We start from the raw sequence: 15621 nt of genomic DNA, 5'->3' as shown, positions 1-15621 counted from the left end.
AAATGTGATTTGGGCCTGTTCTGAATATATTTCTCTAATGCTGTCTTTTCAATACATTGATTATTACTCAAATAAAAATAAGTTTACGTTATTCCTCCTTGTTTATGAAAAAGAATCGTCATCTCTTGAATTATTCAGACATATACGAGGTAAATCATTGCAGTCAATGATAAATTTAGTATCATAGTCACAGTCAAGCATTACTGTTTGTTTTGATATACGGCCCAGGAACCTTATCTAAGCATTTTTACGGAAGTATTATTCAACAGAGGCAATCTCCATATGAATCACAAGTGACCTAACGCATCATTCAACATGCATTTTTAAAAATATTTTTATTGGCATTAGAGTAGAAGTGTATATATTTTAAAATGAGACCTAACTTATTAATCGTAATAGATGTAAAAGACATAAGGAATATATAAAGGCACTGATTCCGCACCCATTTACTAAACCAGAGTTGAACATCATGCTGGCCGATAGAACCTCTGATCTCTGGGTGATTTCGTTGCGGAAGTCCTCCTCGGTCAAATCATCCTGAAGCTCCGATTCAGTCGAGTAGTTGGGTAGTTCCACTGCGAAAGTAAAAGGGAATCAAATCAAGAGATCCATATGTGATTTGCATTAACTCACCTTCTCCACCGGTGGCGAAACGCACTATCTTGCTGTTGTCGCTCCAACCGAAGCTATTTCTGGCCAACACGGAAACTTCGTAGAGACTAGCGGGTTGGAGGCCGTGCAAAGTATAGGTGGTTATATAGATAAGTCCTAGATAAGCCGATTTGAGCATTAATAGATATTTCAAGGATAATGACTTATATCTCTAATAGGTATCCATACCATTTGTGGCTTGCGCCGGGATCGTGAGTTCCGTCCAATTAGTTCTAACTTGGCGGGTGACATTGTTGGATGGGATCTGTCGGAATTTGAGCTTGAACTCCATGATGGGCAACAGGCTTTCGGTCTGCCAAACGAGGACATGCGACGTGGAGCTCTGGGTGCCCGGATTGATCTTGAAGAGGCAGGGCATCGGACGGCCGGTTAGCTCAACACTTCCGCTTTTCACCGATATCTGATTGCTGGCACGGCACTCGTACTGCCCCATATCCGCGTTCCTCACGCTCCTCACCACCAGCATGTGACGCACGGCGTTCACGTAATGATCCACCGACCGGTTCGTCTGCAACTCCGATTCGTGAGTGGTGGAGTGGGCACCCAGTGCCACCGGCAGTCCATGGTGGAACCACTTGACCGTGGCCGCCGGTGCCGCCTCCACAATGCACTCCAGATGGGCACGGGAGCCCAGCTTGGTGTACACCACGGGCTGCGGTATGCTCACCTCGGGCGAAACTGTCGATTCGAGAAGGCCATTTAGTTATTTTCAATTGGGTAAGTAGGCTTCACAGTTAATTACTCACATAGCACATGAAGGTACACATTGGCCACGGCTGGCTCACCCACTCCATTGCTGGCCACGCATTCGATGAGGCCCGCCTGGTTCCTCGACTTGATCTCCAGGATGAGGCTTTGCCGGTTTCCCGTGTTGCTTTGCGGCTGGATGACATTGCCGTTCAAGCGCCAGGTGATGACCGGCTGGGGAACTCCCTGGGCTTCGCACACCACCTCTAAGGTGGCTCCAATCCGCTGCTCCGTGAGATCCGATGGTTCAATCAACACCTGAGGTGCCAGTTGCACTTCGATGGCGTGCTGCTGGACCACATGACCCGAGTCCGAGTTCATTTCGCAGTAGTAGTCGCCGGTGTCACCGGACTGCACGTTGGCCACCTGCAGGCTGCCATTTGGCCAGAGCATTATGCGGTCCGGCGCCTGGAGCTCCGGGTGTCTGGAGTCCACCAGCGCCACATCGTCCCGATGCCAGCGGACGTAGCGGAAGGGAGCTGGGAATGTTGTGTTATATATTTTTATTATTTTATTAAATATAAGGTTTTTTTAAAGGGGTTTCCTTTACTTCTTGTGGGGCTTTCTCGAAATTATTTTCGTATCTACCAAATATTTAGGAGAACAGAACAAACAAAATGATTTCGGCAGAATTGTATCTCTTTTACAAATATTTAAGGGAACAGAGCTAGCAAAATGAATTCAGCAGAATTGTATCTCTATCTTAACAGTTATCTGGCGATTATCTTACTATACAGATAAGTTAAAATTCCAATAGTAAACAAAAGCTTCCGCTCGAAGCCCAAAGTGATTCCACAGGTCATCAATTTTGAATAACAAGTATCCACTGTGTTTAAAAATATTTTTTGGCAGTGAAAATGCAATGCTAGGGTTTTATCCTGATTACTTCTAAATTATCCCTAAAACCAAAACCTTCTATCAGAGACATTTTAACCTATATTGCCATGCGAAACTCAAAAGTTAAGTTAAACATTCCCTCATAAGCCAGATTACTACATGGTGTTGACTAGTTTATTTATAGGGTTTCCCGCACACACCAACTGTGTAGGTTTGTGTAATCTCGTAACCCTTTGAAATTGTAATTGCCTCTGTCAATAATCCTTTAATTGGCCATTTAACAATATGTCTTGGGAGGGTCTTGAATGTAGCGACTTGAATGCGCCGCTAAGTGTGTTAAGCGTTCAATTAATAGAATCCGCTTCTGGACTTTCTCCGCCAGTGCTCTATTATTGTCGGATAATACCTCCATTTGTGGCATTGTGAGTTCATTTCTTCAATCGAATTAAATCTCATTGTTATGGCCAATTGCTGCTGGTGGCCGCCGCTTCAAGGCCCCAAAAGCGGGGCTTATCGCCAGAAATCGCCACAATGTGCACTACGATTAGTATCACATTTAGTTTTAATCACTTACTGTTTAAGGTGCATGGAAGCTGCACTGTGTCGTTCTCATAGGTCTTCACTGTGGTGGGTATGCTCTTGAACTTTTGGCTGTTTTCGAGATCGTTGTTGAAATCCAGTTCGGCTTGCACTTGGCCAAGAATCAGGCCCACACACACAAGCCCCAAAGCTGAGCAAATATGGGGTGGCATTTTATTTTCACTTAGCTTCTTGGGTATTTATATTTATATTTCTTTAAATTAAATTACACTGTGATTTGGTAATTCTATAATTCACGGTCGCGTGTCCGAATTAGAACGGTCCGCTCTGGTCCGCGACAAAGTCAACTTTGAACTGATCGCTTGGGCTGAAGCCACAGTTGGCGTCCCCTGAGCCGCACATACTATACACCACCACCACACACGCACATGTACAGTGGAGCCCCGAGGGGCGGACAATGGAAGATGCCCAAGTCCGGGGTGACGATGAAGAAGCCGCTGTCGCTGGACAGCACCCAGCACTTGTGTATAAGGCATGCCGATGCCGGTTGATTGGTCGCCGCCAAGGGGATTTCTCCCACATGGGTACACAGAGAGAAAAATGCATGCACTACATACTAGAAATGGCATAACATTGAATAAGATATGGTTTACTGGCTCGAACTTACTTAATTATTTTTAATAGCATGTTTATTGGCAGATGGATCTACTTCGCTTTGTCTAAGTTTTCGCTGAAACTGTAACTTATTGATCAAATTTGTTACAGTGCATTGGTGGGAGATGTGTGTATAAGTTGCTGTGGGATGCACCCACACCGATGCCGCTGCAAGAACATTTGCATGGGCCACGCATCGGTAGTTTTCGGATTCAGAATCGAGATTCCGTCGCTGATCTATTACACTCTCCGCTTCAGAGAACGTGCTGCTGTTGCATATTCCGAGATAAAATGTCATTGTGCCACAATGGTGCCCCCATCCAAGTCGTCATCATTGTGATCGGATCAGTCACATTCACCATTTGGGAACAATATGTTCGGGACAGCGAGGTTCCCAAAAAGACAGAAGGAACCAACTCTGAAAATTTTCGAGCGGAAGTGCATTATAGAACGATCAATTCAAGTTTATTTCAAATTAGCATTCCATTTAGCATGTATTTCCATTGCATTGGAGTTAGATGTGGATTTCATTATCGCATCGGATCGGATATGTCTTGATATATATTGACCGTTACTTTCTTATATATTTGCAGCTCTTGAAAAAGAGTTTTTCTCTCTGACGAAACGCGATCGTGTTCAATTAAAAGACAATTTCATCGAATTAATTGAATTAGTTTGGTGAGAACATGAAAGGAGTCAGCCAGCTGCGCAAACAGACTGCAAACCAATTAAAAAGTGCCAACTGGGGCGATCTTAACCTAAGCCAGTCCAGAATGCTGGCCATGTGTTTACTGTGCCATTTGCCATTGCTGTTTATGTGGGAAAAGGCGCCAAGAATACAAGATAACAATATCCTATAAAGCCCGTATGCCAACACTAGATGCTATTTATTGATCAGTAACATGATTTTAATAGTCTTTTTCTTTATTATAAATAATTAATATTTATATGTGTATATTTAAGTATATGAAAGCTGTTGCTACAACTGATGAATTTTGCCTAAAACTAATACAGCATTGAACGGTTACAACCAACGGATACATACTCGCTTAAATGTGTGTTATATCCCTCTCAATCAGCCTGTTTTATATTTGTCCCTGGAATATTCTTAAAATTTGCCATTTGCCTGAGTGAACAATTAAGTTTTCGCTGAAAACTAATTCTGTATAAATTATGTTAGTTGTTAATTTATTGAACAAATCGTCGGAAATGATTAGGCTGGGCTGGATGGGGTTTTGCTATTTATGTAATACAATTTCTAGCTTAGAAACTATAAAAATTGCTGTAAATATACTTAAATAAGTCCGTTTTTTGCAAAGAAATTCCAAATGTTAGATAATGCTGCTTGCATAATTTCTCTAAAAAGTGAATCATAATCGTAACAGAACAAACACAAACAGAGAAAGTATCCTAGATTAGGATATTCAATTCTGAAGCAATGGGAAAACCTTCGCCTCGCCCGACCTATTTCAAACTTTCTGTGTCAACCTATTTATATATATGAACTGTAACTATAAGCCGAGCTGATTGCCCGTCGTTTCTTTGTTGCTCTTTAAGTTGGGTGAGTCGTTGTAGCAAACGATTGCTGTAGTCATTTGGGCACTACACTAAACTAGGACGTAAACATGTGACGCTTTGTCAATATGTGTAGACCAGCGACATCCTTTTCTAGATGAGGCCGCGTTTTTTTTTGTAATCCTCCAGATTCAACGAACGTTTGGAGACTGTTTCAGCTGGTTTGCTAGCCGGTTTGGGCACTGAATTCGTATTAACTAAAACAAAGGAAATATTTAGGCTCGTTGCTTAACTGCAAAAAATGTAAGTTACATACCTGGCAGCGGAACATCTAAGTCAATGTCAAAGTCATGCAGTGAGTACAGACTGTAATCCTTGGAGTCCGTGGGCTTGGCGCTTGCACTCGAAGTTCCCGCTTCGTTGGGCCTCTTTTTTCCTGGGGGTGGCGGTGGCAGTGGTGCCAGCTGCACGTCATCCTCGTCCTTCTTGGCACCCTTGAAGCCCATGCGCGGCTGAGTGATCCGACGTGTGAAGGGATCCGAGATCTTGAGACCTTTGTTGGCCCGAGCCTCCTCTAAAATTGCCTTCTCAGCATCCTCCACATTCTTCTTCCTGTTCCGGTCGTTTATATAGGAGATCAGATTGAGAGTATGTGATCTTCTTTTATCGAGTTCAGAGGCTCGGTTCTCCAGCTCGTCGATTTGCTGTCCCAGATCCTGTGCGATGTCGTAGTCGCCCCGCAACATAGCTGCATCTCGCTCCTTCATCAGGCAGGTTTTCTTCATTGCATAATTGGTGGGTCGGTTCCGGAAGCGGTTCTTTTCCTCCACGATCTTGTCTACGTCCTCGTCCTTGAACTCGTAGTTCAGTGCTTTCTTGATGTCGTTTTGCTTAATCGCTATTAAGTCAATCGATGGCATCTGGACGTGCGACTGTTGGCAAACCTCGTTCCACTTGTTGAACTCGTTCTCCGTAAACTCCTGGTTCGAAATGAACTCCAGTCGGAATACCCGCTCCTGAGTTCCGTGCTTAAGTCTCAACCCGCGATTGGTACGTGTGGTGCCGAGACTGTAGATCTTCCCCGTCTCCACCACTCCCACAATTTCGGCCACTCGATACACGGGTTTCTGGCCATTGTTACCGATGCTTATCCGCACGAAGCAGTTGAGTACAGTGCTCTCAAAGATTGGCAAGTTCACAAATCGTTCCATTTTGTAGCGAGATAGACGCAACTTGTTAAGATCCTCGCGTGTGGTTATAAAAACGGGCCGCTGCGGCACCTTTTCTTCGTCCTCGGATTCGCTGGAAGCCTTGCTGCTGTTGGAGCGCGAGCGTTTGCCCGTGGGCTTTTCATCCTCATCCCAATCACTGCTGCCTGAGTCGTCTGAGTATATTTCAGAGGCTTTCAGTTTCACGGCCGATTTACAGCCAGATACGCTTTCCAGTTCCTCTTTGTCGTCATCACGATCTTTTTCTGCCAGGCGTTTGGCCTCCTCTTCCTCTGCAAGGTGAAAAGAATAAACAACACGTTAGAGTTGTATAACGATTATGATGATTTGCATACCTCTTTTGGCCTTGCCCTCTCTTTTGGCTTTTAATAAGGCCATGGCATTACTCCTCTTATCGTCCGTCTTGTTGGCCTCGACGTTCTTCTTGCGCTCCTTGGACCGCTCCTTGTGATCAAAGTAATCAGAGACGCCAGCGGCGGAAGCCTGATCGTCGGACAAAATACTGGCCACTGCCGCTGAAGTGGAAGCCGCATCTCGGTTAAGGGCGGGCGAGGATAATGGACTCGCTAACCGCACTTCGTTGCTGGGTTTAGTTTCCACATTTAACAGTGTGGATGTGGAAGCTTGTGTTGGCATGGGCGCTTGGGCTTCCCTGGCCTTTCTCGCCTTTTTCTCGCGCTTTTCCTTCTTCTTCTTGGCCCGTTCTCCTTTGTTCTTGGACTTTTCTTGGTTCTTTTCCCCGCGCCTCGCCAGCTTCAGTTTCCGTTCGATTTCCCAGCGCGTACGCATAATCTCTCGCTGCTCAATACGCTTGTAAATCTCAGTTTCACGCTCCTTTTCGGACAAACCGTTGAGACGCCTTCGGTCCTCATCATCGCCCATTAGGTCGTCATCGAAACCGTCGTCAAACTCCGAGTCGGAGCTGGAGGACGAAGAACTAGAGGAGTCGGAGCCGGATGACGAGGAGTTGGACTTCGACTTGTCCGAATCGCTGTCGGATACCTCGCCCTCCTCCTGTTCGCTAAGCTGGGCGGCCTGGAAAGACTGCTCCGGGGGCTTGTCCTCCTGTTGGGCCTGTGCAGGACTCTGCCTCGCTGGCTGCCCCTCATCCTGACTGTCGTCATCCCAATTCGACTCCGAAGAGCTGGAGTCTCTACTGGCCTTCCGACGCTTCTTCTTCTTGGAGGCGGGTGCTCCTGCTTTGTTGTTGGCCCAGTCGGAATCGGAGTCGGAGCGGGAGCTCGACTTGGCCGCCGTTTGGGGCTTCTTCCGCTTCTTGGCCAGCGACATGAGGTCCTAAGAGTTACATATAAGGTGTATTTTCATTTTTTATATTGATTTTCGTTACATCGCAATATGGAGAAAGGGGCGCGGATGAGGGACTTGATCAGCTCAATCGCCACTCACCGATTCCAGATTGGTCTCCGACTCGCTGTCGCTATCGCTGGAGTTGGAGTCGATCAGGGATTGCGTCCGCCGTTTGCCCATTTCTGATCGTTTTCCTGGCCTTCACTTGCTAATAAAATTTAACCAAACCAGTACGAAAAAATTTCAGTGCGTGCCGTTTGAGATGGAAAACGAGTGCGATAGCTCGCTATCGGCGTATCGGTATCGGTGCTTTGTCCGCCGCGCTATGTGGTATCGATATGCTAGGGCTGGTAACTTATATCGCAGTATCGAACTGTCAGCTGTAAACGCGCGAAAAGTATTTGATCCCAGGGAACACATTTAGTGGGAACAGTTCGAATAGGTCTAAAAGGGGAATCACCGTCTTAAATAGTTTGTTTAAATAAATCTATAAAGATCTACAATTTATAAAAGAGTAAGTAATATAGATGTGCCCTGAAATAATGAATCAGCTAAAATTTATTTAATAACTAGGGAATGCATAAAATCTCTGACAACCATAGTTGATATCTTAATGTTGTCTTTGAAATAAAACGAGATAAGATTGATTCATATTGAAAATAAATCTATAAAGATCTATAATTTATAAAAGAGTAAGTAATATATATGTGCCCTAAAATAATGAATCAGCTAAAATTGATTAAATGCATAAAATCCCTGACAACCATAGTTGATATCTTTATGTTGTCTTTGAAATAAAACGAGATAAGATTGATTCATATTGAAAATGGCTTGTTGCCAAAACTCATACATACATTTTTAAGTGATTGAGAACTCTTCTATGTAATGTGACACCCTTAAATAATCGGTTATTTTGAGCTCAAGCGCGATTTCTTGTAGAGTTTTTTAAACTCGGACAGGACGCGACAGGACATCCCACCCCCTGTCCACATTCACTGCGGGGAAATACCTTGCGGCTGGTGCAGCACGTGCACATTTTGCCGCGCTGTCGAGCGCAACACTGAATCACACTTAAAGCAGAGTTGAAAAAATACGGCGAAGCTGTTCGAGCAAGGTAAACACAAGGGGTGGGTTCGGGTGCGGAAGAGCGGAGGAATGGAAATGCCGGCGACGGCAGAATTGAAATGCAAATTTTGGCATCCCCATTATCCCTATCTCCAGCCCCCTTCAATTTGCATGATGATAGCGAATGGCTGGGCGGGAATGCTGACTTTGTGTACCCTGTAATAGGCAAACATTTGTCTGCACGCTGGTAAGTGGGTTATGTACTTGTTTGTGGCCCACGTAAAAACACATTTTGAAAACTAAATTAAAGCCACACCTGCTGCCCCCTCCGCACAGCACAGAAAATAACTTACAATCAATATTAATTAAAATGCAGGCGTTTTCCAGGTCCCTCAAGCGCGCTTTCCCTAAGTTCGGCCTGCCAGCGGGGGCGAAAGGGGTGGCTTTTTTTTGGGGCGGAGGGTGGAACACGCACCCACATGCGAACTTTCATAATTCGCCTTAAATGCTGCGGGGCAATTTGCAGTAGCAGCAGCAGCAGCAGCAGTAGCAGCAGTTGTAGCAACAATAACAGCGCCATGAGGAAGCCCACTGCACATTCAACAAAGTGCACATTCTGCGGCAACAACAACTACGACGAGAGCAGCAGCAATGCGACAGCTCATGAAAACAACCCACTCGATGCCACCGCCCACCCCAAAAACCATATTACAAAACAGTGAGTTCTGCAAGTGATGAACTAATAACTTGTTTGTCTTTCTATTAGAAATTTCACTTTCAAATAGGGTTTTGCACTTCAAAGATGCCTAAAATGTATCAATAAAACCTTTCAAAACATAGTGAACATTATGCACATAAGCTCCTTAATGGCTGTAAACAATATATTTCGCCATTAATTTGTTGATCTGCGGATTCTGTACTACAAGGCCAATTGCCAGCGAACCCTGTAGATGGATTTTACATTAACCACCCAACCCCCGACGATCCACCCCCGAAATGCCAAGCTCAGAGCTTTCGAGCTTAGCTTTGGAGCATGCGCAGCAAAGCGAGAGAGTGAGGGCGGAAGAGAGAGAGAGAGAGAGAGTAAACGAGAGCAGCGAATGCCCAGGGGGGTTGGCCATGGCCCCCGCATTGTTTTTGCCATTTTTGGGTTGAAAGCTCTTGTCCGGCGGCGCTGTTGCGTTGGCGTTGCGTTTTTGTTGCGCCGGCTGTTTTGCCAAAAGTGGTAAGAAAGAGTGAGAGGGAGCGGAAGAGAAACCCTTCTCTCGAGAGAGCGAGAGCGGCCAGTAAAGCTCGGCTCACCTAGCTGTAAAAACTAGCAAAGTTAGCTGCTCAATTTGTGTGCGTTTTTTTTTTCTTTTTCGCCAGTTCAACGAAAGAAGCTCGCGAGTGCGGAGCGAATAACGGTAAACGCTAGCTTCAATAACGGTCCATCGCAGCATAGTTTAGTGTAGTGTAGTGCTTTCGTGACCGTGTAGCGTAGTGTTCTCAAGTGAAGTGCAGACGGGGGTGGTTGAAAACAAAAAACCCATAAAATACGAAACGCAAATAGGCAAGAAAGAAAAAATATTTAACACAAGTGTGTCGGTTCAGTGTTTTGTGGTGCGAAAATCTCACGAAAATAGGAAAAAAGAAAACAAGAGGAAAAATCCAATAAAAACATGGCCCGCTGAGCGTTGAGCCTCACATAACGGAAAAGGTGAGGAGGGGGTGAATGCACTGAAACTTCAGCTTGGACATAACATAAAACTTGAATTAAATGGATGTACATATGTATGTACATATGTATGTACATATGTGCATATGCATATCAAGTTATGGATCTAGATGTAAAAATACAAAATTAATGAATTTAACTGAAAACAAAATCAATTTTAATAAAATTTAATATAAAATCATATATGGATTTATACATAAGTAGACATGCGTATATGGCTTAATTAAATTTTATATGCGTATATTAAATTTACTCTTTACTCTTTTCTGAGTGTAGTTCGGGCTTATGCTGCTTGAATAAACGCTTTCTTCCAAAGACCACATTTTTTGTTGTTAAAACAAATCTCACAGAGCAGCAAGTGACAGAGTTTTAGTTTTCCGCATTTTCCGCACTTTTTCAATATTTTTTGCGGCCAAGCCGCGGGCGTGGCTTTCCCCCCTTTATTTTCCTTTATTTTTTTTGTTGTTTTTGTTAGAAGGATGCGGCATTTCGTTTTCAGTTTTTGTTGGCTCTTTGTGCTACCCGTCTCTTTCTAAACCAGCCAGGCTGTCTCTTTCTGGCTGTTAATTTGTCGTGCATTTGCAGCTGGAGAAACAACGTCAACAGCTAACTGGGGAATTACAAAAACCCGCGCTTCCAAAAACACAAAAAAAAAAAAAAAACAACGAGAATAAACTAAAAAGAAAAACAAGCGCGGAAAGTTGCTCGCTAAATAAAGGATTTTTCAGCCAGCTGCAAAGTGTTGAGCGGGTGAGTTTGGCCAAATGAATATTAATTGGCCTGGTTCGGTGCTGCTGACTAAAATGAAAGGCTGCCAACTATCTCGGTCAGCAGAGAATACAAATTAGGAAATTACTCCAAATAATTGCGCAATTAGTGGTTGAGTTTTGGCGAGTAATTTAATTTGGAAGCCGTCCATTTTAATTTTGAAAAGCGAACCGAGATTCAATATAAGTTCGATGTCCATATACAAACTTTATATACGTTTATATTTACTCCGCTTAAGTATAACTGGATGAGTTTTCCCTTGGAAACCATTTTCTAATTCATTTAGAAGCTGTATAAACTTTAATTTAACACCTTAACTTCAATTTTAACACTGCTATAAAAAAAAACGGATATATTTTATCAAAAAATTGAAAAAAAAATTATTCTAAAAAATCGGATATTTTCAATCGGCGTTTTCGCCATAACTTGGCCAAAATAGCTGCACAGCTAAAATAAAGACTGTTTTGTGCTGCTAATAAACATAACTAACTATGTCTATCCCTACTTTTTCGGTTATCGGAAAAAAAAAATTTGACAAATTTTTGCATTTTCGATAAGGGGTACCATCATCCAAATTTGCGAAAAATGGCAAAAAATTACATTTTACTTTTTTGAGCACATGTGGATAGGAAATTTTGTTACGAATTCAATGAGGTATGGCATTCTACTTTTGGACTACTATTTTTACTGCTATCGAAAAAAACGTATTATTTTTTTATAAAATAATCTAAAAAAAAAGTAAAAATCTGATATTTTTAATCGGCGTTTTTGCCATAACTTGGCCAAAAATGGCACAGCTAAAATAAAGACTGTTTTGTGCTGCTAATAAACAAAGCTAACTATGTCTATCCATACTTTTTCGAGTTTTCATAACCCATTGCCTTATTTTCCCCAACTGTATGCTATTGTCTTAACAAATTAGATCAACTGGAGCTGGAAAAGACTGTTGGCCACGTATTCATCCGGACGTGTGGGCCTCCCCACTCATTGTATTTTGAAATCCAGTCAGTGTTGCCGCTTCCAATTTCCCAGAGCCACTCCTCAATGATTTCGATTATACCTCCTCGTTCTGGGCCATAAAGAATCCGTTCAAAAGGTTAGGCACACACGCAGGCGAAAAACAGAAGCTATACACCTAAGGGTTTTGGCCTGAATAAACAATGCCTGTGGAGTGACCGCTGGACAAAGGCCGCTCCTGCTGGCCACTTGCTCTCGGACTGGGAAAAGGGAAAAGGGCTCCATTCCACTTCCAACCTGCTGTGCCCTTGCGCACATTTCCAATGCAAATTTAGTCGGCAGAAAACTCAAATCAGAGCGAAACACACTCACATGTGTCGGCTAAACAAAAGAAAATACGACGAGGCGAACTCTGAAGTGCTTAAAATGCGTTTTGTCAACATTAAACCGAAATGGCCGGACGGCAGATAAGCGAGTCAGTTGCTTTTAGGATTCTTTGGGGGGCATCAGGATGCGGTATGGGGTGTGTGCGGATGGGTGGTGAGGGGGGATGATTAATGCTGCAGAAATTGCTTTCGGATTTGCCAGTGTGCAACAGATATAATGGCCTTTTCTGACAGCAGGATTACGGATTTCACTGAGCAAAAAAAAAAAAATATATAAAACTAGCCATTAAAATGGGTTGCATTTGCATAAAGCTTGTTGTTATCCGTTGCCTGGTCGCACCATAAAAATATTTGTTAATTCTGATATTTGCATTTACTTCTATAGGAAGAAAACAGCAGAGAATTCTACATTTTCATAGAATATCTAACTATCTCAATTAGTTACATTTGAAAACTCTAAACAAGTACCACAGAGTACATTTGCTGGAATCTATACACTTAATTCAAAGAAAAGAACTAGGTGGTTTTTCCCGGTACATCCGAAACTGGCAAATGCACAAAGCCAAAGACGTTCCCCGTTTTCCTGAAAACCGGTGGGGGGTGGTTGGTGGGCGGATGACCGGGAGGATGGCCGGGAGGGTGGCACGGCCTGTTGCCCGGGCCAACCCTCAAGGATGCTGCAACCCTTGGGCGAGGACTCGCATCTCGGAGGGCAGAGCAACAAGAAGCGACAAAAGGCATGAATAATTCAGCCGGAGAATGCAGCTTCAAGATGCACGGAGCTCCGACTGACGGAATAACGAGCATAAATCCCGACCAGGAGCACCGGCTCTCGAAATAATTGCTTTGAGCTGCGCCGCTTGCCATGGAAATTCAGCGCCGAACTGTGACACACCGAGTTTTCCGGGACAAAGGATTATCGAAGGGCCTGGTCTGCTTTAAAGCCATTTCCCCTATCGGATTAGGGAACTTAATACATTAGGCGAATTATAACCACTGCCACTCGAACTTTGGGGCGTGGCCTGGCCCCAATTTTTCCGCATTTTCACATTTCCATGTTCCCATCTTCCCATTTAACCATTGCGAAGCTTAGCACGTATTTCGCCAGCTAAATTAGATTGCGTGTGGCATGTGGCAGAGGTAACAAAGGCGGCAGAGGTCGAAGCACCGCCAGGTGCAAACTGCGCTGTCGACAGCTTTGGCAACAAACCCACCAATCCCCCCATTTATTACCATTTCCCACGTTGCGTGATAGCCACCCCTTTTGCACAAAAGAAATAAAAAACTAAATGCAAGTTTCGCCTCTGAAAGATGACGAAAACGTATGCACGGTTCGTAATCTCCTTTCTGTAAATTAATTATGTTCCGACAAAACCAACGAAATCACGAAAAACACACAGCTTAGCTAAGTGAAAAGCTAAAACAAGAGAATGACTTACATCTCAACTTCATCCCAAGCTCTACTCTGTTCAGAAAGACTTAAGTAGTGAAACAATAAGAAATAAACTCAATGTCTCGTTAATTCGAAAGGATGGAAAAGTGGAAAATAATGAGACACTCGACATGCAGTTGTAACTTACTGATTTGCAATGTTGCAGGCGATATCTAAGTACTCGTACTATAAAGAACAAAGGTCATAGAATACGGGTGTAAGATTAACAATTTCAAAAGATTTGGAAAGTTAAAGCATTTCATTTTAACTTAAGATTAATTACATTTCAACAGTTACCAAGTAGCTAGAGGCAATGTAACAATTAATTTAATCTATAGTAGTAAATTACAGTTTAATCCTCAATTAAATCCCCAAATACGTTTATGCATGCAATTAAGTTTGTAGTTGGAAATATTTATCCGAATTATGCAGGACAAAAATGTAAAGAATTATACTTTAAATCAAATGTTTGTGGTTTGTTCTTAAAAAAGAAAATAAGTTTCAATTGTATTTCTAAGCTAGGTTTAATGCAAGTGCACTTTGGAATAACGTAAGATTTTATGAGAAAGAGAATCTGCTAGAAATTTGATTTTAAATTGTTATAAAACATTAATTGCCCAAGTTACGCCAATTGCTTGTGGGCCAATTAAACTTTAATTGAATTACAACTCTCTGAATTCCCTGGCACTCAGCCAAACGCACAAGCGTGAGTGCGAGTTCAATGTCAGTCCCACGTTGGTCGCCAGTGGGTTAATGATGCACGAACGAGCCGAACGAAAGCAAAAGGCAGAGATGCCAGTGCTTTGGATTCAGCTCCAAGTTGGAGCCATCGGAGCCACCGGAGCAAGCGGAGCAACCAGAGCAAGAAATCACAGCCCACGCGAATCGACGAAGCGTCAAGAGAAATCATTTCATTATGGAGCAAAAGACTCAGACTCAGACTCTATAAGATGCCCCCCAAACCTCCGCCACATGCCGCACCATCCAAGCGGCCTAAGTGAATGAAAATGAAAAAGTGCTGGTGGCACACACAAGTTACGTGATCAGAATGATAAAGCCGGGCTCAGCAGGCATCGGACATATGGGTGGTGCGTCTATATATGGGGTATATACATATATATATATATATATGTGGGTGGGTGGTTAGATGGGTAGGTGGTGGTGGCCAGTGGGTGACTGACTGATGGTGGGTGGCTGGCACTTGAATCGAATAAATTTTCATTGTATTCGCGCTCCGGCGGATTCTGTTTCTATCATTCCGGCTTTTGTTTGATGGACTCCGAGGTTCGAATTAATTAAATCGTCACCGATTGTTGTGCTGTCCAGCGGGGAAATGACGGAATCGGAATCGGAATTGGAATCCAAATCCGAATACGCATCAAAACCAAATTAGTGGTCAAAATATGCTGCGTTAGTCGTTTGCTGGCATTTTGAAATCCGTATTGCCTTAATGGGCCTGGCAGATGTCACGGAGTTCATGGCCGCCAAAACCGGCGCAGTACACAAATGTAATTAAACTTTTAATTAAATGAATTAAAATACCATCTCGATGACATCTGTGGGGAAATTGTCATAACCCCCATGACAACGCGGATGTTGTTGGCTATAAAAAACCTCTAATGCCCAAAGATTTGGGCTACACGGAAAATTAATTTTTGTACATCCTAAAATATAAGTAATAATATGAATATGAAGAATTTAAGTTTGCTTGGTACTTAAACAGTTGGATTGTAACTTCTAATGTAACTTGAGATTTTCCACAGTGTACTTGGCTTTGCCTGAGTTTCTTTGAAC

General features: G+C 43.2%; 3 protein-coding genes across 9 annotated transcripts in view; 1 reads left to right on the top strand and 2 right to left on the bottom strand.

The window, feature by feature from the left end:
• Positions 1 to 316: 316 nt before the first annotated feature.
• On the bottom strand, positions 317 to 3152 carry LOC6531615 (neurotrimin). Its single transcript, XM_002092376.4, has 5 exons — positions 2831 to 3152; positions 1419 to 1898; positions 841 to 1350; positions 634 to 768; positions 317 to 575 (listed from the first exon to the last, which is right to left on the bottom strand). The coding sequence occupies exons 1-5, from the start codon at positions 3006 to 3008 to the stop codon at positions 379 to 381; spliced, it is 1500 nt and encodes a 499-aa protein (XP_002092412.1). The 5' UTR covers positions 3009 to 3152; the 3' UTR covers positions 317 to 378.
• Positions 3153 to 4617: 1465 nt separating this feature from the next.
• LOC6531614 (RNA polymerase-associated protein Rtf1) lies at positions 4618 to 7781 on the bottom strand. The gene is made up of 4 exons (XM_002092375.4): positions 7602 to 7781; positions 6530 to 7490; positions 5282 to 6466; positions 4618 to 5222 (listed from the first exon to the last, which is right to left on the bottom strand). The coding sequence occupies exons 1-4, from the start codon at positions 7680 to 7682 to the stop codon at positions 5119 to 5121; spliced, it is 2331 nt and encodes a 776-aa protein (XP_002092411.1). The 5' UTR covers positions 7683 to 7781; the 3' UTR covers positions 4618 to 5118.
• Positions 7782 to 9937: 2156 nt separating this feature from the next.
• Positions 9938 to 15621, top strand: part of LOC6531612 (kazrin) — a 38775-nt gene continuing 33091 nt past the window's right edge. For 3 of the 7 annotated variants that reach the window (XM_015195953.2, XM_039373049.2, XM_015195954.2), the window contains exon 1: positions 9938 to 10266. The gene's annotated coding sequence lies outside the window, so the exon portion shown is untranslated. Of the gene's footprint in view, positions 10267 to 10869; positions 11035 to 15621 lie in introns of all 7 variants that reach the window. The other 4 variants (XM_015195952.2, XM_015195950.2, XM_039373047.1 and 1 more) reach the window with 3 other exon arrangements.

This window comes from Drosophila yakuba, chromosome 2R (assembly GCF_016746365.2).
Source record: "Drosophila yakuba strain Tai18E2 chromosome 2R, Prin_Dyak_Tai18E2_2.1, whole genome shotgun sequence".
Lineage (NCBI taxonomy): Eukaryota > Metazoa > Arthropoda > Insecta > Diptera > Drosophilidae > Drosophila > Drosophila yakuba.
The sequence above is the reverse complement of the archived record's forward strand: the minus strand, read 5'-3'. Positions and strand labels throughout refer to the sequence as shown.

Bases quoted from the DNA above. Each gene is read 5' to 3' on its own strand.
- LOC6531615 (XM_002092376.4), bottom strand. From the start codon at position 3,008: ATGCCACCCCATATTTGCTCAGCTTTGGGGCTTGTGTGTGTGGGCCTG. The intron at 1,351-1,418 runs GTGAGTAATTAA...TCGAATCGACAG, and splicing joins TGTGTACCTTCATGTGCTAT to TTTCGCCCGAGGTGAGCATA. The intron at 769-840 runs GTATGGATACCT...CGGCTTATCTAG, and splicing joins CCCGGCGCAAGCCACAAATG to GACTTATCTATATAACCACC.
- LOC6531614 (XM_002092375.4), bottom strand. From the start codon at position 7,682: ATGGGCAAACGGCGGACGCAATCCCTGATCGACTCCAACTCCAGCGAT. The intron at 6,467-6,529 runs GTATGCAAATCA...TTCACCTTGCAG, and splicing joins AGAGGGCAAGGCCAAAAGAG to AGGAAGAGGAGGCCAAACGC. The intron at 5,223-5,281 runs GTATGTAACTTA...CCTTTGTTTTAG, and splicing joins CTTAGATGTTCCGCTGCCAG to TTAATACGAATTCAGTGCCC.